Raw genomic sequence first — 26,506 nt, 5'->3', positions numbered from 1 at the left:
ACTCTCTGCGTTGGAATGAGGGTGGACTTGGGGATGTTGACCAGGAGCCCCAGTGTGCCGAATAGTCTCAAGGCCACCTGCACATGGGACCGAACCTCCTCTTCGGACTGGCCCGCCAGTTGTCGAGGTACGGGTAAACTTGAATCCTCTGCCTCTGTAAGAAGGCCGCCACTACTGCCATGCATTTTGTGAACACCTTTGGGGCCGCAGCTAGGCCAAACGGGAGAACCGTGAACTGGTAATATTCCTGGTTTACGGTGAAACGCAGGAATCGGCGATGCGCTGGGTGGATGGCGATATGAAAGTACATGTCTTTCATGTCGAGGGCAGCGTACCAGTCCCCCAGATCCGGGGAAGGGATGATGGTGCCCAGAGAGACCATGAGGTACCAGGCCTTGACCAGGAACTTGTTGAGCCCACGCAGGTCTAGAATGGGTTGAAGGCCTCCTTTGGCCTTGGGAATGAAGAAGTATTGGGAGTAGAACCCTTTCCCCCTTAGGTCTTTCGGTACCATCTCTACCGCCCCCACCTCTAGGAGAGTGCGAACCTCCTTTTCCAGGAGGTGCTTGTGAGAGGGGTCCCTGAAGAGGGACGGGAGTTGAGAGGTAGGCAGGGAGGAGAACTGCAGCATGTATCCACCTCGCACCATGCATAACACCCAACGGTCTGACGTAATGGCGGACCATGCAAGGGAGAAACGGGACATGCAGTTTAGGAAACAAGGGGACGGATCCGGTGATTGGTCTGGTACGCGGTCCTCAGGCACACCTTCAAAAGCCTGGTTTAGGGCCCGGCTGGGACTTATGTTGGCCTTGGCTCTGGCCCGGCCTATTGGAGCTATTGTTATTATACGGCGCCTCCTGTTATCCCCGCTTCACCTGTGGTAGGGCTCATGCCTAGGACGAGGCTGGTAGTGACACTGAGGAGGAGGCTGCGGCTTGAAGGGCTTCCTTTGAGCTGCTGGGGTGTGCATACCCAGTGACTTGAGTGTAGCCCTCGAGTCCTTGAGGCTATGTAGCTTTGCGTCCGTCTGGTCCGAGAAGAGCCTGGACCCTTCGAAGGGGAGGTCCTGGAATGAGTTCTGGACCTCAGGTGGCAGACCTGACTCCTGAAGCCACGCCGAGCGTCACATGACCACGCCAGACGCGATTGTCCTGGCCGCCGCATCCAAGGACGCCTGGAGAGAGGTCTTCGCTACGACCTTGCCTTCGTCTACCAGCACCGTGAACTCCTGTTGGGAACCCTGCGGGAGATTGTCCTTAAACGTCCCCACTGCCACCCAGGAGTTGAAGTTATGCCTGTTGAGGATGGCCTGTTGATTAGCAATCCTCAACTGGAGGCCCCCTGAGGAATACACCTTCCTGCCAAACAGGTCCAGGCGCTTCGCTTCCTTGGCCTTAGGGGCCTGGGCCTGCTGCCCATGGCGCTCTTTCTCGTTTACTGCCAAGACTACCAGGGAACATGGGCTAGGGTGGCAAAACAAGAAGTCGTACCCCTTTGATGGGGCGAAGTACTTGCACTCCACATCCTTGGCTGTTGGAGCGCTGGAGGCCCGGGTCTGCCATACAGTCGTATAGTTCGACTGTATGATCTTAATGAGCGGAAGCGCTATTCTGGATGGACCTTCTGGGCTCAGAATGTCCACCATGGGGTCCTCCTGCTCAACCGTCTCCTCAGCCTCTAACCCCAAGTTCTGAGCAACCTTACGCAGCAGCTCTTGGTGGGCTCTGTGGTCTGTTGGCGGAGGCCCTGATACCGCTGTGCCTGCCACCACTTCATCCAGAGATGACGAGGAGGTCAGCAGCTGCTCGGCTTCCTCCTGCTGGTCCCCTTGGTCCCCCGAGGGAGGGGCTTCTGGCTCGGGCCAGGGCAGCTGACCTTGGGGCGGCACCGGACTTGGTGCCGGTTTCTCTGGTCTCTCGCTCGGCGAAGGTACAGGTGGTCTGGACACTGTAGCTTCCCACATGGAGGAGCGTCGGTGCGGGGACCGGGACCGGTGCACCCAGTAGCTGGCTCTGGAGGGAGCCCCCTGCCGCTGGTGGTAGGCCCAAGGGGTCCAGAAGGGTCAGTGTCCTGGCGGTCCCCACTGGGGTTGCCACCCAGCCTGGTGTTCTCTGTTGTCCGGTGCGGGTAACTGTATTGGCCCGAGTCGGCGCCGGACTCTGGCAACACCAAACACCAAGGCCACGGTGTTGCCGTCGATCTGCGCCAGCAGGAGGTCAACGAGCAGCTTCTTGACGATTGGGAAGAGGACCGGTACCACTGCTCACGGGACCGGTATCGGTGCTCCCGAGACCTGGACCGGTGACTTCTGGAAGCCTTCGGTGATGACCAGCTAGCCTTTTCCTGGTGCCAGTCTCTGGGGGGGTGCCGGAGAGCGTCAGGTCCCTTACACTAAACCTGTGCACTGACTCGCCTCCAGTACCGAGACTTCCCTCTGCATCGGGGTAACAGAGTCCACAGATTCGAAGCTTGACCGGGACCAACGCCGGGATGGTGTCCTCCAACAGCACACCATTGCCAGCTTTCCCCTCGATGGCACCCCGGGCCCGGGAGGCTTCTGCCTGGCCGGGAGGGAGCTCACCGCCGACAACCCGATGAGGTCCTTCGCCGCCTCAAAGGTGTCAAGCGTGGAGGGCTGATCTATTACTCACTCGAGCCCGTCGTACTCACTGAGTTCCCTGAGGGCTGGACTCAGTGTGACTTGTGGTGCCGGTGCCACCGGTGCTGGCACAGCGTCCATCACGCTCTTCCGGGTGCCCGGGCCCTTAAATGGTGCCGGTCTCCTTTGTGAGGAACATCTGCGCCCTTCCTTTGGTTTAGCCTTGGGCCGCACCGGGGAGGATGAGCGGTGCCGGGGCCTACTTTGCTCTGAGGCCGACGGCTTGCAGTGCTTATCTGGCACCAGGTCTCTTGACGACTCCGGGGCCCTCCGCACCGAGGAGGCTAGAGCCGGCGTCGGGCGCTCCGGGCCCGATGGCTGCAGTGCGGCCTCCATCAACAACTGCTTCAAATGAAAGTCTCTCTCTTTCTTTGTTCTAGGCTTAAACGCCTTGCAAATCTTACACCTTTCTGTTTGGTGTGCTTCCCCCAGGCAATGTAGGCAGGAGTCGTGGGGGTCACTAACCGGCATAGGCTTGTGGCACGTGGCGCAAGCCTTAAACCTGTGGGCCTGCGGCATGCCCCGTGGCCCGGGGCGGGTACTGGAGCCTCCAAGCACCTAATCTATTAAGTGTCCACAACAAGGGAATGCTAACGAATTGATAGCAGCTAAATACTGTAAAGCTAAGGGATTGCTTCTTGTACAAGAGCAAGAGGTTGTTCCAACGCCACCATGGACGGTAAGAAGGAACTGGAGGGGGTCGGGGTAGCAGGGATATATATGCACGGCACGGTGGTGCCACTCAGGCGGGGACCCCGCCGGCCCGACGAGTGCCACTAAGGGAAAAGTTTCCGACGCTCGTGCACGTGGCGCGCGCACACCTAATGTGGAATGGATGTGAACAAGCACTCGAAGAAGAAACTAGATTACTTATCTATTAAAGAGAACAAATGGAAGCTTAATACTATGAACAGGAGCCAGCTAGAGGACCCTATAAAGAAGCATCTTATAGGGCTAATTGTTTTATAGCATTATACAATTGAAAAGCCACTTACCTAACTCTTTAGCCCATTTTATGGTAGAGCCAGCGTCTGATGTGTCGCCTTCAGCTAAGAAGACCACCTCTTTCCCAATCTTCCAACCAATCAGTGGATACAGACCTTAAAATTTTGCACATGCGTGCACAAAAGGAAAGTAGTGAAGTCCACAAATTGCTTCCAGAGAGATTAAATAAAACAACTAATGAAAAATCCTCAAATTGTAGTTGCAACTTCTGTTCACTTCCTTTACAAAATTCAACTTAAATGTCAGTACTACAGCTTGAACATTTTGTGGGGCCGTAGAAGAAAATATTCCACAAAAAATACATGGCAAAAGTAAACCAGAAATGAACAATAGTTTATTTTTAATCAAAGAGAAATGCAATGCAACCTATAATCAATTTAGAATCACTATATCTAATTACCCCCAAAAAAGGCACTAAAGAATAAAAAATAACTACTAAAAATAGTTATTTTGAGAGCTTCATGAAGCAGTTTAGGATTTTAAAAAATTCAGATCCTTATTAGAAACAATAAGTCGTCTTAAAGCTGTTAAATTCTACAATTTAAAATATACACATACACTGTTAAAGCTATTTAACATGTATGCATGCTTTTCTTTAATTACAGAAGTTACTTTAACACAATGGTTTTCTAAAGGGATCTGAATATTCTGAATCCTAATATATAAATCAGGAGGCTTGAGCCTCCAAGTGGGAAATATACAGATACTGAAACATAAAACAGCAGTCCCAACTGAGAAAAAACAGTCTCATTCGCTGAAGGTACTCAAATAGTGACAAAAAGTATTCCTGAAAATTCATTTTTCAATATACGATTCTATGTAAGAGAAAGAGTTTCATAATTTGGCCTCCCTGTGCCCACAATGGCTCTCACAAGCCACCTGTGGCACTGTATTGTTTGATTTGCCTTACACAAAACAATACAAATCCCATTTTAAAATATGTGCAAGTGTATAAAACAAACAGCATGTATTTATGCACATATGACATGATAATTCAGTCTGTGTTGGAGTTCATTTCTAGCTAAGGAGTGATTCAGGAAAGATGGATCATTTTGTGAAAAGGACACAGTTGTGCTAATAACAGCTCAAAAAGAACAAAGAAAATGCAGAAATACAAGGGCAAATATGACATTGGTTTACATCAGTTCATTTGAAACTATAATGTGTTTCCAAGTGCTGCCTGATGAAAGTATGAAGCCTTCAAAGCTGTTGTGACATTTGGAAACTAATCATACATGAATGAAGATAAACCTGAGCATTTTTTTCAGAGAAAGCTTAAAGCCTTGAAAAAACATTAACAAGTCTTGATTACTTAAACTGGTAATGTCAACACAAATGCCTCTCATTTGATAGCTATACAAACTGTGCAGAGTATAATGCACAAACCATTACACAGACTCTCATTTTTTCCTTTCCAAGAGACATGGTTTCAAATGTTAAAGGTCTTCAAGCAATCACCAAACTGCAAACAGTGACTTTGTCAAACTACACTGTTTCACACTTTATTAGTGATACAACTAAGGATGTCAGAGAGCAGCTGCTTTCAAAATTGAGGGAATGTATCTACTTAAGAACTCACCTGGTGTCTCTGGTATTGCATAGCTTTTACTCTATGAGGTGGCTGAGTGACTGTTCAATTGAAAAAGACTCACTCTTTTGTAAAGCTATGCCAGAACACACATCAGATGAAGTATTTGAGACAACTCAGGGGACAGTCAAAGATTTGCACATGGAGTGGGAATTATTACAAATCACTTTTATAGCCGACAGGGGGCTGCAGACTGGGGAATTTGAGAGGGAGTTTGACAGAGGGAGGCCTATGATGGTTAGGAAGACCCCCAACACCTGTGCCAGCACTGCTTCTGTCTCCTCCACCTGCGCCTGTAGCCTGAGCGCCTGAGCATGTATGCTTCTATCCAGATCCTGGTGTGGTTTTGCAGAGACTGTAATTTGCAATTCCCACTTACTGACATCCAGGCTGGGGGGACCATCCAATGTGAAAGGTGCCTGCTGGTGAAATCTCTCAGGCAGCAGGTGGCGGAGCTACAAGAGGAGGTAGCTAGGTTGCGGAGCATCCAAATCCATGAGCAATTCCTGGACAGTGTCCATGTGGAGACAGCTGAGGTAGCTGTCCCAGTATACAGGACTGCTGACATACCACTGGTGGAGGAGGAGATGGCTCAGGGTGGACACTGGCAGCTGGTTACTTCTGGCAGCAGGCAGTGCACCACCCCTGCTCCGAACCCTCCTGCCGTGGTAATAGGTAACCGTTATGCTCTTCTTGATACAGGAGAGAAGGAATCACCCCCTACAGTAGAGGAAGAGAAGCCTCGTACCCCTAAGGCTGGCAGGTCTGCTTTCACCACTGCGAATAGGAAACGTAGGGTAGTGGTGGTCGGAGACTCTCTTCTGAAGGGGACGGAGGCGCCCATCTGTCGCCCTGACATTTCATCTCGGGAGGTATGCTGCCTGCCGGGGGCCCGTATCCGAGACGTTACGGAGGCACTGTCGAGGATTATCCAGCCCTCTGACTACTACCCCATGCTACTCATCCATGTGGGCACAAATGATACTGCGAGTTGTGACACTGAGCGGATCAAGAGGGACTACAGAGCTCTGGGAGTACAGGTGAAGGAGTTTGGAGCGCAGGTGGTATTCTCTTCGATTCTTCCTGTCAAAGGTAGGGGCCCGGGCAGAGACAGGCGCGTCGTGGAGGTGAATGCCTGGCTGCGAAGATGGTGTCGCCAGGAGGGCTTTGGCTTCCTCGACCACGGGATGCTATTCCAGGAAGGACTGCTAGGCAGAGATGGCGTTCACCTTTCGAGGAGAGGAAAGACCCTATTTGAACACAGACTGGCTAACCTAGTGAGGAGGGCTTTAAACTAGATTCAATGGGGACAGGTGAGCAAAGCCTACAGGTAAGTGGGGAACATAGAGACCTGGGAAATGGGTCGGAAATAGGAGGGAGCGTGGGCTATAATGGCAGAGAGAAAGGAGGGTCAGGGCAAAACTGGGAGGCAAGATCAAATCAGTATCTTAGATGCCTATATACAAATGCGAGAAGTATGGGGAATAAGCAGGAAGAACTGGAAGTGCTAATAAATAAATACAACTATGACATTGTTGGCATCACCGAAACTTGGTGGAATAATACACATGATTGGAATGTTGGTGTGGATGGATACAGCTTGCTCAAGAAGGATAGATGGGAAAAAGAGAGGCGGTGTTACCTTATATATTAAAAATGTACACACTTGGACTGAGGTGGAGATGGACACAGGAGACGGAAGTGTTGAGAGTCTCTGGGTTAGGCTAAAAGGGGTAAAAAACAAGGGTGATGTCATGCTAGGAGTCTACTACAGGCCACCTAACCAGGTGGAAGAGGTGGGTGAAGCTTTTTTTAAACAACTAACAAAATCATCCAAAGCCCAAGATTTGGTGGTGATGGGGGACTATCCAGATATGTTAGGAAAATAACACAGCGAGGCACAGACTATCCAATAAGTTCTTGGACTGCATTGCAGACAACTTTTTATTTCAGAAGGTTGAAAAAGCTACTGGGGGGAAGCTGTTCTAGACTTGATTTTAACAAATAGGGAGGAACTCATTGAGAATTTGAAAGTAGAAAACAGCTTGGGTGAAAGTGATCATGAAATCATAGAGTTCACAATTCTAAGGAAGGGTAGAAGGGAGTACAGTAAAATAGAGAGAATGGATTTCAGGAAGGCTGATTTTGGTAAGCTCAGAGAGCTGACAGGTAAGGTCCCACGGGAATCAAGACTGAGGGGGTAAACAACTGAGGAGAGTTGGCAGTTTTTCAAAGGGACACTATTAAGGGCCCAAAAGCAAGCTCTTCCGCTGGGTAGGAAAGATAGAAAATGTGGCAAAAGACCACCTTGGCTTAATCACGGGATCTTGCATGATCTAAAAAATAAAAAGGAGTCATATAAAAAATGGAAACTAGGACAGATTACAAAGGATGAATATAGGCAAACAACACAGGAATGCAGGGGCAAGATTAGAAAGGCAAAGGCACAAAATGCGCCCCAACTAGCTATAGGAATAAAGGGAAAGAAGACGACTTTTTATCAATACATTAGAAGCAAGGGGAAGACCAAGGACAGGGTAGGCCCACTGCTCAGTGAGAAGGGGGAAACAGTAATAAGAAACTTGGAAATGGCAGAGATGCTTAATGACTTCTTTGTTTCGTTCTTCACCGAGAAGTCTGAAGGAATGCCTAACATTGTGAATGCTAATGGGAAGGGGGTAGGTTTAGAAGATAAAATAAAAAAAGAACAAGTTAAAAATCACTTAGAAAAGTTAGATGCCCGCAAGTCACCAGGGCCTGATAAAATGCATCCTAGAATACTCAAGGAGCTAATAGAGGAGGTATCTGAGCTTCTAGCTATTATCTTTGGAAAATCATGGGAGACGGGAGAGATTCCAGAAGACTGGAAAAGGGCAAATATAGTGCCCATCTATAAAAAGGGAAATAAAAACGACCCAGGAAACTACAGACCAGTTAGTTTAACTTCTGTGCCAGGGAAGATAATGGAGCAAGTAATTAAGGAAATCATCTGCAAACACTTGGAAGGTAGTACGGTGATACGGAATAGCCAGCATGGATTTGTAAAGAACAAATCATGTCAAACCAATCTGATAGCTTTCTTTGATAGGATAACGAGTCTTGTGGATAAAGGAGAACATGTGGATGTGGTATACCTAGACTTTAGTAAGGCATTTGATATGGTCTCGCATGATATTCTTATCAATAAACTAGGCAAATACAACTTAGGTAGGGCTACTATAAGGTGGGTGCATAACTGGCTGGATAACCGTACTCAGGAGTTACTAATGGTTCCCAATCCTGCTGGAAAGGTATAACAAGTGGGGTCCCACAGGGGTCTGTTTTGGGACCGGCTCTGTTCAATATCTTCATCAACGACTTAGATACTGGCATAGAAAGTACGCTTATTAAGTTTGCAGATGATACCAGACTGGGAGGGATTGCAACTGCTTTGGAGGATAGGGTCATAATTCAAAATGATCTGGATGAATTTGAGAAATGGTCTGAGTTAAACAGGATGAAGTTTAACAAAGACAAATGCAAAGTGCTCCATTTAGGAAGGAACAATCAGTTTCACACATACAGAATGGGAAGAGACTGTCTAGGAAGGAGTACAGCAGAAAGGGATCTAGAGGTTATAGTGGACCACAAGTTAAATATGAGTCAACAGTGTGATGCTGTTGCAAAAAAAGCAAACATGATTCTGGGATGCATTAACAGCTGTGTTGTGAGCAAGACACGAAAAGTCATTCTTCCACTCTACTCTGCGCTGGTTAGGCTTCAACTGGTGTATTGTGTCCAGTTCTGGGCACCACATTTCAAGAAAGATGTGGAGAAATTGGAGAGGGTCCAGAGAAGAGCAACAAGAATGATTAAAGGTCTTGAGAACATGACCTATGAAGGAAGCCTGAAAGAATTGGGTTTGTTTAGTTTGGAAAAGAGAAGACTGAGAGGGGACATGATAGCAGTTTTCAGGTATCTAAAAGGGTGTCATAAGGAGGAGGGAGAAAACTTGTTCACCTTAGCCTCAAACAATAGAACAAGGAGCAATGGGCTTAAACTGCAGCAAGGGAGATTTAGGTTGGACATTAGGAAAAAGTTCCTGTCAGGGTGGTTAAACACTGGAATAAATTGCCTAGAGAGGTTGTGGAATCTCCATCTCTGGAGATATTTAAGAGTAGGTTAGATAAATGTCTATAAGAGATGGTCTAGACAGTATTTGGTCCTGCCATGAGGGCAGAGGACTGGACTTGATGACCTCTCAAGGTCCCTTCCAGTCCTAGAATCTATGAATCTGAATTATAATCTGCACAAATGCAGCCAATCCAACAACAGGTGACAACTGCATCCTGATCACACAAATCCAAAACTCTGCACCTAATGATTTCACTATTTCACATATAGCCAAGCTCCTGCTGTTAAGAAGGTGTCTGAAAATCTTCACCAGATCTTTCATGAAGCCGTTAAGTAGTGAACGTCATCAATGATCATCCAGTGAATTTTCTACTTTTTGCATTCCTCCTCTAATGACATGCTTCTTTCACCAGCAACTATTTCACACTGAAGTGAGGCAATTCTCAGGAAATAAAGCACCACTCAGCTTTTCAAATTAAGAGCAGGGGTTCAGAATTATCGATAATCTCCCCTTGCTGATGGATTCAGTAATTCATGGCAGATAGCAAACAACATATTTTGCTGACATTTCTGGATGCTTAGTTGAGCTGAACAATTCCTCTCTGGGGACAGAATATGAATGTTCTGTCCATGCACTGTATAAACAAAGTAGAAGCATTCATCAAAATATTTGGAAACTGGTCTTCCTGAATACAAAGGGGAAACTTGGGAGTCACTATTTTTTGTTTCAGACTTCATCAAGAGAAGGGACTAGCAGGTTGAGAACCACCAGAAACTCATAAATCAGCATCTGAGATATTAATTTCAAACCCAGTTTAGGAAATATTTCTTGATGACTCACAACAGGGATCATCAACCCCTTCATCCAATATGCTGTTGACTCAGCACTGCAAGTTAAACTGAGAGACCTCTTCTATGACAAGCCTCTGTAACTGACTTTCACTGAAGGAGGAATATACAAGAATTAGTTTAGAAACTTCATCAGTCTCATTTTTATCTTTTTATCTCTGCTAGTCAGGCTTCTCTTTGGTGGTTACAATAAAAATTAAGCACACTCAATCATCTTTGATCAGCAATGTCTTAAGCCTCTATTCCCCTAATTCAGCTTCTTTCAGAAGCAAGACTGACACATCTATAACTAAAATGAGAAAGTAGTTAAAATTTTGGACTTTATCATTTTGCTTTTAGTAACTGGTGCTATGGTTAATTTCACCTCTCTGTGGTTACTGTTAGCGGTGTTGGACAAGTGGACTGCAAAACATTTGTTGAGCTGGAAGGGGAAGCTTCAAAAATGTGGGGACCCGTATTCTGAGGTAGTATAACAAATCACTGCATATTTCTTTGGATGCAAAAGGATTAATACATGAAACAAGATTAAAACAGTAGGGTACAACATTTATTCTTAAACGGAAGGGTGAAGAATCTGATATATTTAACCAATGGATTCCAAAAAATTATCTTAAGCTCTCACAGATTCAAGTACTCTATATCTCCAGACACTTGTTTTACAGTATATATAAACCATTAGTCATGTAGATTGTTCCTGAAAATATTTCTGTGAAGTTATTACTACATCTGCACTCCATATTCCATTCCATCCACTTGAACTGTTTCTTAGGAGATGGGAGTGAACGCATAAACAGACCAGCTTTACCTTCCACACTCTCCCTCTATGCCAGTCGATACCTATGCTTTCTTCTTTAAAGTTTGATTATAAATTACATCCCATCACAATTAATCTGGAATTTTCAAAGGAGCTGAGGAAGTTAGGTTACAACTGCCTGTGGCTGGTTGCAGACTCAACACAACCCCTTGTGGCCAGATGTCACATTCTGGTAGCTGTGCCTTAGTTTCCCCCCACTGTCCTTTGGCCCACTCTGGCCATAACGGTGTCCTAGCCCACTGATCAGACAGAGTCCTGTCTTTTCTGGTGCCACAGAGTCCTTTACCATAGTCCTAAAGTAATGTATACAAAAAGCAAACCTGCAGCCCAGCTCGGCTCAGTTGGCAGCCACCTTAAAGCATGCATGCTTCCACTGCTTTAGGCTACTGTCCTTCTGTGCCTCAATCCACTCCCCAATCCAGGGGCTGGCCCCGTGTTCAGGGAAGCTCCAACTTGGCCACCAACTCATCCCTGGAGAAGCTTGTTTTGTCTTCTTCTCTTTTCCTTCTCAGTTATCCTTCAGGCTGCTTCTCAGAGAGAGGGAATTCCCCACCTCCTCTCCTCTGAGTTTCCTTTCACCAACTAGGCTCACTCATTGTTTTATGGAAACAAGCCCTCCTCTTCCCAAGCTGGACTTTATTTCTAATTAGTCTTGGCCCACCCTTCAGGTGCAAGCAGGAAGGTTAACTGGCCTCTCTGGCCCATATTAACCCTTTCACAGCATGTTTGAGGTAAACAGCCCATGACACTCCTATTGAAATTCAACTAAAATTCAATGGAAGTTAGGCCCAAGCTCCCTCAGATGCCTTTGAAAATCCTACCTCAAATGTCATTTCCTTAGTATCAGTGATGTCAAATTTACTAGCTCATCAGATGTCCAGAGTGTATTCCAGGGTAGAGAAGATCTGATTTTTTAATTAAAGCCCCTCACATGTTCTGTACTGAAGAAATGGTTACTCACCCTATGAACTAACTGTGGTCCTTCGAGATGTGTCCCTAAGGGTGCTCAACTCTAAGTGTGCTTGTGCCGCCTTGCGCTTTTGAGCGGAGATGTCTCATAGCAGTGTCCATTCAGACCATGCTTACATGTTACTCAGCCTCATGCCATTGCTATATAGCATTGTGCGTGATGGATAACTGTCCTGAAAAATATTGTGAATAGGAGGCATTGCCATAAGAGCTTCTATTTCCCCCTTTCACCGAGCCGATGTGATGGCAACCAGAAATGCCATTTTCATCAATAAATGGAGGAGTGAGAAGGCAGCCATAGGTTCAAAGGTGGTCTTGTAAGGCATTTAAGAACCAAATTGAGGTCCCAAACTGGGGTAGGGTGTTTAACAGGCAGAAAAAGTTGCCTAGGCCTTTGAGGAACCTCACTGATGTTGGTCAAATACAGAGTACCGTAGAACCTCAAAGATACAAACACCAGAGTTATGGACCGACCGGTCAACCGGACACCATGTGAAACCGGAAGTAACCAATCAGGCAGCAGCAGAGACCAAAAAAAAAGACAAATACTGTAGTGTGCCTGTACTGCATCTTAAAGGTAGGCACATGTGGGCTGCCTGTCCCTACCTCAACCATATCCCTACCCCTACCCCCACGCGTGGGGCACCCACTTACAGCTAGAAGTTGAAGACACTGAGATTTGCAGGCAAAGCTGTGAGCCCCACTGCCAGCCCAAGGCAGCTGGAGCAGGAGCAGCATTGGGGTCTGTGTTGAGTTCCTGTAAGCCCTGGGCGCTGTTTACATCCCACCTCTCCCGGCCAGAGAGGGGAGGTGCTGTTTTCTCTCTCTCTCTCTCTCTCTCTCTCTCTCACACCCTCCCCCCCCCAGTCAGGGGCGGAAACAAGCTTGCCCTAAAAGAAGCTGCCTGCAAGGAAGCTGCCTAGCTGCCTCTGGAACCTGACCCAGAGCGTGAACTGCTGGAGCCAGAGCTGTGTTTTATTCAGAGTTACGGACAACCTCCATTCCTGAGGTGTCAGTAACTCTGAGGTTCTACTGTAACCTTCTATTGGAGAATGTACAACTGTGGTGGCTGCCTATTGAACTCTAATGGAACTCAGCGAAAACCCCAAGCTCTTTAGTTCTAGAACGTAGTCCAGTGTGTCTGGCAGCGATGAGCTTGCTGATGCAAAGCTCACACCAGCAGGCAAATCTTGTGCATTTTTGTAAGTAAATGCAGTGTGTAGACTGTTTTCTGCTCTTTTTACTTGCTACCAACAGGCCATTTCCATGCCCGTGAACCATTGACCAGCCATACTTTGAGGTGAAGGATTCTGAGACTGGGGTGAAGAATCTTCCCACTCTCCTGGGAGAGGAGATGGAGAGCGGTGGAGAATGATCAGTGAGAATACAGTCAGCTGCATCAGATAAGGAAACCATGTTTGTCTGGGCCATGTCGGAACAATCAGAATAACTCTGGCCCTGTCCTTTTTTATTTTGAGTAGAACTTTGAATATCAGAGGAATTGGGGGGAAATGCATAGAGAAGACCCAGTAACCACTGGAAGTCAAAGGCAACCCCAAGGAGCAGTGACAGTCCTGCTCTGGGGCAAAAGTAGGTGCATTTCCTATTTATCACCAAAAGGTCTGAGGAGTGCTCCATTGTCAGAATATGTGGTGAAGTAGGGTGGAATTTATTGCTCACTCATGGTCTCGAGACAAGTGTCCGCTGAGTATGTCCATGATCACATTCTGAACCCCTGGATGGTAAGTTGCCGTGATGACAAACTGATTGCATATACTCCAATTCCAAAGTTTATAGCCTTGGCACAAAGGAAAGGTGTTCTTGCTTCCCCTTGCTGGTTTATATAAAACACGTATGGCATGTTGTCCATCATGATCTTTGTGTTTGCCTCTGATTAGTGGCAGAAATTGGAAACAGGCGTATCTGACTGCTCTGAGTTCCAGGAGGTTGATGTGAAGAGTGGTTTCTCGAGGCCTCCACCTGCCCTGAGCTATGTGGGTGTCTAGATGAGCTCCCCATCCCAGTAGGGAAGCATATATCGTTATGACAACCATTGTGGGAGGGCGGCTGAAGGGGACACCAGCACACATCTTCCACCAATTGAGAGATTCCTTTACAGAAGTGGGTATGGAAAGCAGCATGTTTAAACTTCCTGGTGAATAAACTGTACTGAGTCACCCTTGAAGGCACTGCATTGGCAGTCGTACGTGATCTATAATAAAAGTGCCAGTTGCCATATAGCCGAAGACAGTTCCTGACCGGGGTTGGAGGGCTGAATTGAATCGTATTGACTAGACTGGATAGGGACATAAACCTGTGCATTGGGAGGAAGGCGCTCACTACTAGTGAGCTGAGATAAGCCCCTATAAATTCCAGCTTTTGCACAGGACTCAAGGTGGACTTCTGAATATTCGGTTGAAAGCCCAGCTTAAGGAAGAGCTCCAAGGCCTCATATGTTGCCTGCAAAGTCACTTCCAACAAGTGTCCTTTCAGACACCAATCATCTAGGAAAGGGAACACTAGAATTCCATTCCTGTCATGGTTCATAGCTACTATCGACATGACCTTGAAAAGACTGTCGGGGGCAGATGATAGGCCAAAAGGGAGCACCCTGTACTGAAAATGGTCCTGGACTATAAAGTTTGTAACATACGTGGATCGCAATGTGGAAATACATGTCTTGAAGGGTCGAGGACCGAGAACCAACCCCCCAATCCCAGAGATGGGATTATCATTACAAGCGTCACCATTTTGAATTTTTGTGCATTCACAAAGGGGTTGAGTAATCTTAAATCTAGGATGGGTCTCCAACTGCTGCTCTTTTTTGAAATCAGAAAATACCTAAAATAAAACCCTTTCCATCTGTGCTGTGTGGAAACTGGTTCTATAGCATCCAGATGTAGAAGAGAATCTATTTCCTGTCATAGCAGATTCTCCTGGGAGGGGTCCATGAAGAGAGATGGAGAAGGGGATTGGTGAGTGGAAGAGAATTGAAGTGGATGCAGTATGCTGTGGAAATGATCTCCAAAACCCACTTGTCCATAGCAATGGACTTCCAAGCCTACTGGAAGTGGTAAAGGCAGATGCCGAAGGGAGGAAGGCAGGGGAAACATTGCAGCTGGTAAAAAAGGGGATGGCAGCTCAGGACCTCCACCATCCTATCAAAATTGATGCTTTGATGTGGCAGGTTGTGAAACTGAAGGCTGGGAGGAGGGTGGTTTCCTCCTCTGGAACTGCTGCCTCTTGGGATGAGGTTCATACAGCCTCTATGAGCTCTGGAACTGGGTGGGATGGGATCTCTGCGCTGTCTGGAACCTACTGAATGCTCTCTTCTGGGCTGGTTTGTAGATTCCCAGAGATTGTAAAATAGCCCTGGAATCTTTTAATGTATGCAGAGATTCATCTGTGTTGTCAGCAAACAACTTAGTGCCATCAAAAGGGAGGTCTTCTATCCTACTCTGGACCTCCTTTGGGAATCCTGAGAGCTGAAGCTCTCCTTACACCTACTGCCATAGAAATCTAATGAGTGGCAGTATCAGCAGCATCGAAAGAAGCCAGAGAGATGTCCTGGCGAGGAGTTGGCCTTCTGCAATAATTGCCTGGAACTGCTTTCTGTGTTGTCGGCAGATGTTCACTAAAGGAGTTCAGTTTGATATAATTTGTACTTCGTCATTAAGGCCTGAGGTAGTTGGAGATTCTAAACTGTAAAGTAATTAAAGAATAAGATTTTCTACCAAGGAGGTTGAGATGCTTATGATTTTTATAAAAAGTCATAGATTTAGCATGGTGCAGCTTTCCATGTTTATTAACCCCCTCAACCTCCAAGGAGTTAGGAGATGGGTGAGAAAATAAAAATTCTGACTCCTTAAAAAGATCATCATATTTTTTGTCTGCCGTCCTGCACGTGGGAGGAATTCAGGCCAGAGTATGCCAGATTACCTTTTCAGGATCCAGGAGTGCCTTGTTGACTGACAGGGCAATGTGGGCAAAGGAATCTGTATGGAGAATATTGAGCAGCTTATCATGCAGTTCTTTAATCTCCACAAGGGGGATCTGTAAAGAATCTTCAACCTTCTTGATGAGATCCTAAAACTGCTTAAAATTATCAGCTAGGGACGGTGTACGTGGCATGACAATTTCATCTGGGGATGAAGAGATGTTTGCAATTGGAGAAACCTGATCAGCCCTGGCCTCCTGCTCCTCAAAGGTCTCTTCCTGAGGCTCTGGTCTCCTGGAAAGGGAGGATGAGAAGGGTTGTCTATCTCTATGAACAGCAGACTTTGAGGCCCCAGAGAATTGATTGCATAAGCCACCCAATATGTCCAAGGGGAAGGTGCATATGGCATGGGTGGTGGAATCCATGAGTGCTTGCCCCAGCAGAATGGTGGCTGTGGATGTCTGTCACAAATGAGTTCAGGTTCCTCAGGAACAGAACCTTCATAGGGGTGGAGTGGAGACCCTTGCATAGATATTTGGAAGGCTGAGGGAAAATCTTTGTCAGAATCCTCCTCCTCTAAGTTATTCGGTAATGGTGGGAAAGCAGAAGGAGCTTGAGGTACCACCATCAGTATTGTATGGGTGTTTGGAGATAGAAAAGATTACTCACCTTGTGCAGTAACTGAGGTTCTTCAAGATGGTTGACCCTGTGGGTGCTCTACTTTAGGTGTCTTGGCGCCCTGGGCTTCTAATCAGAGATTTGTAGTAACAGTGCCCCTGTTGGCCGAGCCAAGACACCTAGAGTGGAGCACCCACAGGGACATTCCTCGAAGAACTGGAGGCTCTTGGTACTGGAGAAGTGCAAAGTACCACCATATGTACCAGACAGGTGAGTCCAGAGATCTGTCAGTACCATGTTCTGGGCATGAGCTAAAGTAACAGTAGCCAAAGGAGTTGACGGTACCCCGAGTTTCAAACACTCCGGGGGGGAATCCGGACAGATCTCAAGCTGTCTTTTTCAGTACCACTTTAGAGCTCTTCTTGATGCCATCGTCTCCTGTGGGTACCGATTGTCTCTCAGAGCCCGATATTTTAGGGTCTATATGCTTAGCAGAGCTCTCAGTAGCTGAGGAACCAGCAGCCTTGTGGGTACCATGTTGGAGACCAATGGGAGCTGATGACTTAGACTTCTTTGAGGTATACTCCCTACCTGGAGAACTCAGGGTACTGTCTTTGGAAGACTTGAGAGGAATCTTGATCTTCCCCTTAGATGCCCTTGAGGAGTGTGGCTCAGAGACAGAAGAGGCAGCTGACTTACTCAGAGACTGGTATATAGGGGGGCGCTCCTGGCCTGCATCAGAGGCTGGACGCAAGCTCTCCATTTTAAGGAGTTGAAATTTTATTTCCCTGTTCTTTCTGTCTCTAGATTTTAATGCCAGAGAGAAGCTGCACTTTTGGGAAATATATGTTTCCCCAAGACAAGGGATGCAGTGGGAATATCCATGGCCAAAAAACCAACTAATACAACTATTACTAAGTACTAACTACTATAATAAAGTAACTACAAAAGCTAAGAGAACACAGTTGGGGCAAAACTCAACTTGGACAACTAGCTAAGGCTCCATCTCAAGCTGGGGTGGCTCAGAAGGAACTGAGGATAATCAGCCATGCAGTGCTATAAAGCAACAGCATGGGGCACAAGACTAAGTAACATGCATGTGAGGGCTAAACAGACACTGCTATGAGAAATCTCCAACTGAAGGTGCAGGGGGCGCAAGGACACCTAGAGTGGAGCACCCGTAGGGACACTACTCGAAGAAGAAAACGCCTTATTTATATATGCAAAAGCAGCAAAAAACGGACACAAAACCTACTTTTATCTCTTTTGCAGTCACCTTTAAAAAACAGGTAAAAAAACAAAATATTTTTAAATGACAAAACTTACCTGCGCTAGGTGTATGAATATGGTTCCCAGTGTTAACATCCCAAAAGATACCTGTTCCCATGGTAAGTTTAACATCTCCTGGATGAAAGCAGCATTCTCCAAACATGGCTGCCTGCTGGTCAGCTACCTACAGTGCAAACACACATACAAATTACTAACAGCAGATAATTTTTGAAGCACAAGATTTCCCTCATCTCCCAATACATATATTTCACACTTTAGAATAACCATGTTCATACTTTAGAATGCACATTTCCCTTTCTGAAACAAATAATAGAATACAAAAATTTTTATCCATGGCCTTTTTGTTTTTGATTTTCAAGGTTCTTCTTCTGTTTATGTTAATCATAATGAACCAGATTCTAACATCTTTGCTCACACTGTTGATTTCAGTAGTACTACTCGCAGAATAAGGTAATACTCAGACAATGGCTGGTACACATCGCTGGGTAAGTGTATACTTAAATAGAATATTGCTTATCATCTATATCTGTTAGGAACTGGTATAAAGAATAAGCTAGTTCTAAACTGTTTCTGAGAAGCTAATGGGTAAGGCCCTATCAAATTCATGGTCCATTTTGGTCAATTTCACGGGCACAGGATTTAAGAAATAGTAAATTACATTATTTCAGCTATTTAAATCTGAAATTTCACAGTGTTGTAATTGTAGGGGTCCCCCAAAAAGGAGTTGGGGGGAGGGGCAGAATCGCAAGGTTATTGTGTGTGGGGGGGGGGGGAGGGTTGCAGTACTGCTACCCTTACTTCTGTGCTGCTGCTGGTGGCGGCACTGCCTTCAGAGCTGGGCAGCTGGAGAGCACAGAAGTAAGGGTGGAATGGTGTGGTATTGCCACTCTTACTTCTGCGCTGCTGCTGCTGGGATACTGCTTTCAGAGCTGGGTGCCCAGCCAACAGCTGCTGCTCACCAGCCACCCAGCTCTGAAGGCAGCATAGACTTAAGGATGGCAATAACGTGACCACCCTAAAATAACCTTGCAACCCGACTGTATTTTCCTGTTGGGCCATGAACCCCCAATTTGAGAAACGCTCGTCTCCCCTGTGAAATCTGTATAGTATAGGGTAAAAGCACACAAAGGACCAGATTTCACAGGGGGAGACCAGATTTCATGGTCCATAATACATTTTTCATGGCCGTGAATTTGGTAGGGCCCTACTAATGGGCAAGGCTCCTTGTTCTACACAGCATATCTAAATAATTATCCTTTATCCTACATAAATTATAAACAACTTATCCTCTTCCAAGCAATCTCCCCCGCTGGGAAAATTAGACCCACAACATGACGATTGCTAGGTTTGGTTACAAAGCTTTTTGAATATACACTTTTAATACAGTGGAGAAATCTCTGAATTCCAGGCTAGTCTAGGCAACTTGCAATTATTTTATGCCACAGCAACCACTCTAGTTTTTGAAATACTGCTTCCTGTCTCCATTTTTTTCTATGGCCTGGTCTACACTACGGAGTTAGGTCAAATTTAGCTGCGTTAGGTAGATTTATAAAGGACTGTGTCCACACAACCAACCCCGTTCCGTCGACCTGAAGGGCTCTTACAACCGACTTCTGTACTCCTCCCCGGCAAGGGGAGTAGCGCTAAAATCAACCTTGCTGGGTCTAATTTGGGGTAGTGCGGACGCAAATCAATGATATTTGCCTCCGGGAGCTATCCCAGAGTGCTCCATTGTGACCGCTCTGGTCAGCACTTGGAATTCCGATGCACTAGCCAAGTACACAGAAAAAGCCCTGGGAACTTTTGAATTTCATTTCCTGTTTGGTCAGCGTGGTGAGCTCAGCAGCACAGGCGGCCATACAGTCCCAGAATTGCAAACGAGCTCCACCATGGACCGAAAGGGAGACACTGGATCTGATTGCTGTATGAGGAGAAGAATCTGTGCAGGCAGAACGCCGATCCAAAAGAAGAAATGCAAATATATTTGCCAAAATCTCGGAGAGCATGTTGGACAGAAGCTACACCAGGGACACACAGCAGTGCCGTGTGAAAGTTAAGGAGCTCAGGCAAGCCTACCAAAAGACAAAGGAGGCAAACAGTCGCTCCGGGTCAGAGCTCCACACATGTCGCTTCTATGAACTAGCTGCATGCCATTCTAGGGGGGGACCGTACCACTATCCCACAACTGTCCATGGACACCTGCAAGGGGGGAATCTCACGGAACACGGAGGAAGAGAAGAATGCGCAGCAGGCAAGCGGTGAATCCATTCTCCCCGGCAGCTAGGAACTTTTCATCACCCTGGAGCCAATACCCTCCCAAGGCAGGATCCCTGACCCTGAATCCGGAGAGGGCACTTCTGGTGAGTGCACATTTGTAACTACAGTACAGGGTTTAAAAGCAATAGTGTTCATGGTCACCTGGTTGAAATAGGGGAATTTTTGTAAGGGAACAGTAAAAGGACCCCATTCATGCTGGGCTGTTTGCACTTGGCTAAAAGGGATCATCCCTGAACAAGGGTTAACCGGGGCTTGACCCTCTCCGGGGTGACGGGGAGCCACATCGGCTCATTACATACAGTTATTGTTCGGGGAATTAGTCTGTCCGTGGGGATCTTCCTCGGCAGCCCTTGCGGTAATTGAAATAAACAAGGTAAGCCCAGGCCAGGGTCAGGGTGGGAACAATGAGTCACGGGCTCAGACCCTCAGGCAGGGCTGAGCAACAACAGTACAAATTAATAGTAAGCCCAGGCCCTAGGTCAGGGCGGGGCAACAATGCTGAGTTAGGAGCTCAGGCCTTCAAACAGGGCTGAGCAGTAGCAGTACAAACAATAGCAATAGGCCCAAGCCTTCTCAGGCCTGGGAGAGGGGGAGACTGCCACCCACCAGTTGGGTGGCAGGGGGGTCACAGGCCCTCCTGTTGGTGTCACTAGACATAGCTACCAGATAACTCGGGAGGGTGGAAGGCCATAAGTGCCGATGAAACCCCCCTGCTCTGGGTCTAAGTGAGCCAAAGTAATTCCATCTTGTGAACTTTAACCAGCCTCAATGCTAACAGCCTAAAAGCAGAATATGTAACAGTCAGCTTTTTTAGCAGACAGCTGCAGTTTCGCTCAAGCTAGCCAAAGCAGTAGTGATAAGGAAGGGGGAGAGAGGGAGGGGGAAGTCTACTGCGTTTAGGCCCGCAAGGCCAAAGATAAACATGCGGACGGGAACTTTTCTAACACGCCACAATGTAGTGCCTACTGTAACTGCTGTAGGGAAGGGAGGGGTGGAGGGGAAACAGAACAAAAGGCTTACACAAACAGCTTGGAATATAAAATGGGAAACTTGCTTGTATTTGTTGTGCTTCTGATTTGAGACATGCTGGTCTCCTGAGTGCCTTTTCGAGATCTCGAATAAACTTGGTTTGCTTCTCCACCCTGGTGTGTCTATTGGTGCGACGCACACCAGGCAACGAACCCCCTGTTGCCCCCTCGGGCCCTCTGGGCCGGCAACACTCCCACTCCACTGTGTCCCAGCCTGGGGCCCTAGCAGCGGCAGAAGATCTGCTGCTGTCAGTGGGGATCCTGGCTGCAACACACTGACATGGGCTCTGGCAGTGCTGCAGCCAGACTAGGGTTGGCTGCCTCCGGGCTACTTCCAGACTCCCCCAAGGGCAATACCTGGGTCAGGGTGTTGTCCTCTGGGGGGGGTCCAGCACCATACATTCTTCTGGATAGTGAGCGCAGGGCAGGCCCGACAACTCCTCCGGGTAGCGGGCGCAGGGCAGGCCTGGCCACTCCTCCGGGTAGCGGGCGCAGGGCAGGCCTGGCCAGTCCTGGCGGCTGCCTTGGGCCACAGAGTTTTCCCAGTCACGACCTAGGCTGGAGGCATCTGGCCTCTCCGGCGGCTCGGGTCTTACTGAGCTCGGAGGGCGAGCCTTTATACTTTCGGGTCGCTGCCTGACCCTCTGAAGGGCGGGCTCTGAGCTCCCTCTATTGCCCCACAACAGTTAGGGAACCCCATTGCAGCAAAGCCATCCACTATGACCTGCACATTTCCCAGAGTCACTACTCTTGATAACAGAACGTCAACGATTGCATTGGCTACTTGGATCACAGCTGACGCCACAGTAGATTTACTCACTCCAAATTGATTCCCGGCTGACCAGTAGCAGTCAGACGTTGCAAGCTTCCACAGGGCTATCGCCGCTCACTTCTCAACTGTCAGGGCAGCTCTCATCTTGGTATTCCTGTGCTTCAGAATGGGGGAAAGCAACTCACAGAGTTCCAGGAAAGTGGCCTTACGCATGCCAAAGTTTCGCAGCCACTGTGAATCATCCCATTCCTGCACACTATGCGGTCCCACTAGTCTGTGCTTGTTTGCCCGGCCCAGAATCGGCGTTCCACTGTATCAACCAGCCCCAGTGCCACCATGATGTCCCGATTGCCACAGCCCGGGCTTTCAGGAACGCCTGTGTCCATGTCCTTATCAAGATCCTCCTCATGCTGGCGTCTCTTAGCTTGGTTCTGCATATACTCCAGGATAATGCGCGAGGTGTTTACAATGCTCACAATAGCAGCGGTGACGGTGAGGAGCGGACTCCATGCTTGCCATGGTATGGCGTCTGCAGGAGAGCAGAGTTGCAGCGGAAGCGGTGGATGACGATGGTTGGCACCGCGCAGATTTCTGACAACTTGTAGAAATTTGCTATTGAGACTGAGCTCATTTACAAGAGCAGGAGAGCAGAGTTACAGCGGAAGTGGTGGATTACGACGGTTAGCAGTCCTACTGCACCATCTGCTGACAGCAGCACCAAGGACACAACAGCAGCAGTGACAGTGAGCTGAGCGGGCTCCATGCTTGCCGTGGTATGGCCTCTGCAAGGAGAAAAGGCGCGAAACGATTGTCTGACGTTTCTTTCACGGAGGGAGGGGCGACTGATAACATGTACCCAAAACCACCTGCGACAATGTTTTTGCCCCATCAGGCATTAGGAGCTTAACCCAGAATTCCAATGGGCGGCGGAGACTGCGGGAACTGTGGGATAGCTACCCACAGTGCACCGCTCCGTAAGTCGATGCTAGCCACGGTAGCGAGGACGCACTCCACTGACTTAATGCGCTTAGTGTGGACATACACAATTGACTGTATAAAATCGATTTCTAAAAATCAACATAAAATCGACCTAATTTCATAGTGCAGACATACCCTATCTCATACTTCAGTTTTCTCATTTAAATCGAAATTATATACAAGATGATTCTACCAGAACCAATGCTCCACTTACTAAGCAGACTACTGGACCTAAATCATTTAGCAAACTGAAAATTCTGCAACAACTTCAAGTAAAAGTTCAAAAATGGTGGTTTTAAAATAAATTAAATGTGAAGATGAATAACGCCATCAGTACATTATATCCTAAGTCATTTTAATATTAAATTCAATCAAAATCTCAATGTTCTTGAATTTATTATACAGTCCCCAATTTTCAATATGCCACTCCATTTTTTTCTTCTTTTTTTAAATACACAACATTAATAACAAACGGGTTGTAGAAGCATTCAAGGGAAGGTTCGATGTTTTGGCACCCGGCAAACGGGACAGTAGGGGCTTTCAGAATTCTGGAAAGTAGAGGTGGTAGTTTGTGTTCCCTTTTATGGGTAGGGACACAGTTGAAGCTTTGGGGTCTTTAATTCCTACTTCTCTGACCCCAACCTCTGACCCCACCCAGCTACCACCCTTATTGCTCCTATTATATCTACAACTGTCTCCAACAATGACAGATAAGCAAATTACTTTTAGAAGGAAATCTCCAGCTAATCAGTGAAACAGTTATAAAAGCTGACATTTAAACTGGCTTCAGTGTTTACATTCCATTGAGATGAATGGAGCAGTTGTTGGATGTCATTTTTACATTCAGCTCATATTTTATTTACGTATAGGTTTTCTACAGTATTTGTTACCTCACAAACAGTAATGGATTTCATCAGTCCTATGGAGGTAGTAAAGTATTATCTGTACTTTACATATGGGGAACTAAGGCACAGAGAAATTAAAGCCCCAAATGCTGCAAGGGAATCCATTAGCACAGACCCTTTTGCACCCATGTGGAATCCCAATGGAGTTATGCTGAGTAGAACCCATTGCAGGATCAGGCCCTAAATAATTGGCCTAGAATACCATCGTGATCTTGTAAGTCCTAGTTCAATGCTTAACAACAAGGTTATGTTCCCACTCTGCATGGCTTGCTTCACAACCGTAAGGGTTAGAAACTTTTCCTTTGTTCTAAATGAAAGGAAAGATTTTGGAGCAAAATTTAACAACCAATTCTGCAGTCATAGAATCTCAGGAAACACAGGACACAAACAACGATAAACTAACAATTATAAAGTCAGACCGACAAGAGTATATTTACATAAAAAAATGTTACTCAAGTACAATAAAAAATCATTAAAGATTTTCACTCACCAAAGCCACTATTGGAATAGGTACCCCAAATATTTCAGCATCAACTGAACCAAAGCTGTGACTTAAATAAATGTTTAAAAAGTCAGTGCACTGAATTGACAATTTTGAGAAATTAAAAAATACAATTTAAAATAAGTCCTCAACATACACATCATTCAATGTTACTCATTTTTTTTAATTTACAGAAATCATGAAGTTGTTTTACCTTTTTCCAGTATAAAATACCAATTTGGATCTACAAATCAGACAAATACGTGCAACTACAAATATTTACAATTTAAATTATTTTTGGCTTCACTTAACATATTACTTTTTAAATGTCTGCAGAGATTTTTGTGATCTTTTTTCAACAATAATTAATTTAATTATTAGATGTTACATTTTTGTTTAAGATTCTGCCTGCATACGTACTTTGTGTCCTCTACTGGAGGATATATAGACATCGGTATTGAAAATAATTTGCTCAAAACAGAACTCCAACACATCTGAAATAATAGAGAGAATTAAAAAAGTTAACCAGTCTCAAAGAACAATCTACAAGATTATGTTAATAGATTCATACCTGAAAGGGCTCAAAAACCCCTGTTGAACTGGCATTTGAATAATCTGTAGCATACACAGAACCTAGCAACAAAGGAACAAATAAATTTTTAAATGCCTAAATATTCAGAGAGAGTTATTTGAAGCAAATATATGTACTATAAAGAGTTTGATGGCCTCTATTCAGCCCAAATTCACTAGTCTGCACACCCAAAGACATTTTAATTCCACCATGCTGTAAAGGGAGGGATTCTATCTCAATCTTCTGAAGTGTCCTGATAATGGCCTTATTTTTTCTGCATGCAGTTGCCCAGAAATGGAATGACACATTCCTAGGCTTGGCAAGCCAGTCAATAGACCGATCAAATGATGTTAATTGACTGCCTATTATCTAACAAAAGTCATATATTATCAAATATTCCAGCAACAATGCCCTGACGCATGTAGTAGCCTACCTTTTTGACTGCATCGTGTTGTTTCATTAGTTAGTAAGCCTATCTAAATGTCTTGATCACTCACTTTACTACATGTTAATATCACCAGTTGGAAAAAAAAGATGAATTAACTGAAACATGGCAGTTTACAAATCACATTAAACAAGTTAAAATACATGGTCCCTACCCTGAAGAGCTTCCAACCTAAACTGACTAGACAAACCTACTGAAATTAACTCAGAAGGCAGAGAGAGAAGAAGGTACATGGTCATTAAACCTCCTCCCCCAAAACAAAGAGACTAGATGCACAACCATTAAGCTGCTTGGAGAGTTTGCCTGCTGCCAGTTTAACATAAATTCATTTAAAAAATATTTTTAATGGCTATGTGTTTCTTTAATTTTGTTTTTCTCTTCTTTTGTAACTGTTCAGTCTTGAATGTTTACATTTAAATGCTAACTTAACATTATTAAAATAAGTAATTATTATTCTTTCCTTTTTTAGAACTTCATTTCATCGCGTTTTACGTTTTTCTGAGTTAAAATAACTGAGTTAATTAACTTGTTTTTTGTAACAGTCTAAGACTATGCCTACTGGGGACTATAAAGTCTTACTCTTTTTTGTTACTGTTCTAATAAATTAGTGCTTTAAAATATCTGATCATTTCTGACAATATTTGATCAGTCAATTGACCAGGTATTTTTGGACCAAACGCCCAATCCTAGATATTCCATCTATTACCATATTAATTACCATATATCATGATTACAGGGCTATGTCAAGGCTAGGTCATGGACAGCCAGACCTAGTGATCAGAGCTGGAGTCCACAGTCAAGAGTTGAGAATCAGCATCAGCAGCAGAAGACAAATTGGAGACGAAAACCACAGGTCGGTAACCAAAGTCAGGCTGAGTCAAAGGCAGGAGACAAACTGGAGAGCAGAACCACATGTCAGAGGTCATGAACCAAGACAAGTCAGGATACCAGGAAGTCAAGCCAGCGGAGCAGGAGCAGGAAGCAGAAGGCACACAGTACAGAGCAGAATAGATCCCAGTTGTTCAGACGGCTTCCTGTTCCTGTTTTAAGTAGGGCCAGCAGGCCAACTGGCTGCTTTGGGACTTCACCAATAATACATCAGAGGCAGAGCTTCAAACTGGAGCTAGGCTTCATAGGTCCTGGTCAGCAGTTGTCAGCAGACTGTCAAGTGGAGAGTTGAAGTCTGGTGGCTTCTGTGGACCTG

General features: G+C 46.0%; 1 protein-coding gene across 2 annotated transcripts in view; it reads right to left on the bottom strand.

Moving 5' to 3' along the window:
* GK5 (glycerol kinase 5) overlaps positions 1 to 26,506 on the bottom strand; it is a 90,352-nt gene that overhangs the window by 27,158 nt on the left and 36,688 nt on the right. For both annotated transcript variants that reach the window (XM_005303266.5, XM_042853640.2), the window contains exons 7-11: positions 24,858 to 24,919; positions 24,707 to 24,780; positions 24,296 to 24,356; positions 17,882 to 18,008; positions 3,658 to 3,762 (exon numbers count right to left, since the gene is read on the bottom strand). In XM_005303266.5, the coding sequence (XP_005303323.2) occupies positions 3,658 to 3,762; positions 17,882 to 18,008; positions 24,296 to 24,356; positions 24,707 to 24,780; positions 24,858 to 24,919 (429 nt within the window). The remainder of the gene's footprint in view (positions 1 to 3,657; positions 3,763 to 17,881; positions 18,009 to 24,295; positions 24,357 to 24,706; positions 24,781 to 24,857; positions 24,920 to 26,506) is intronic.

Source organism: Chrysemys picta, chromosome 9, assembly GCF_011386835.1.
Source record: "Chrysemys picta bellii isolate R12L10 chromosome 9, ASM1138683v2, whole genome shotgun sequence".
In the NCBI taxonomy this organism is placed as follows: domain Eukaryota; kingdom Metazoa; phylum Chordata; order Testudines; family Emydidae; genus Chrysemys; species Chrysemys picta.
This window is presented reverse-complemented; position numbering and strand designations above follow the sequence as displayed.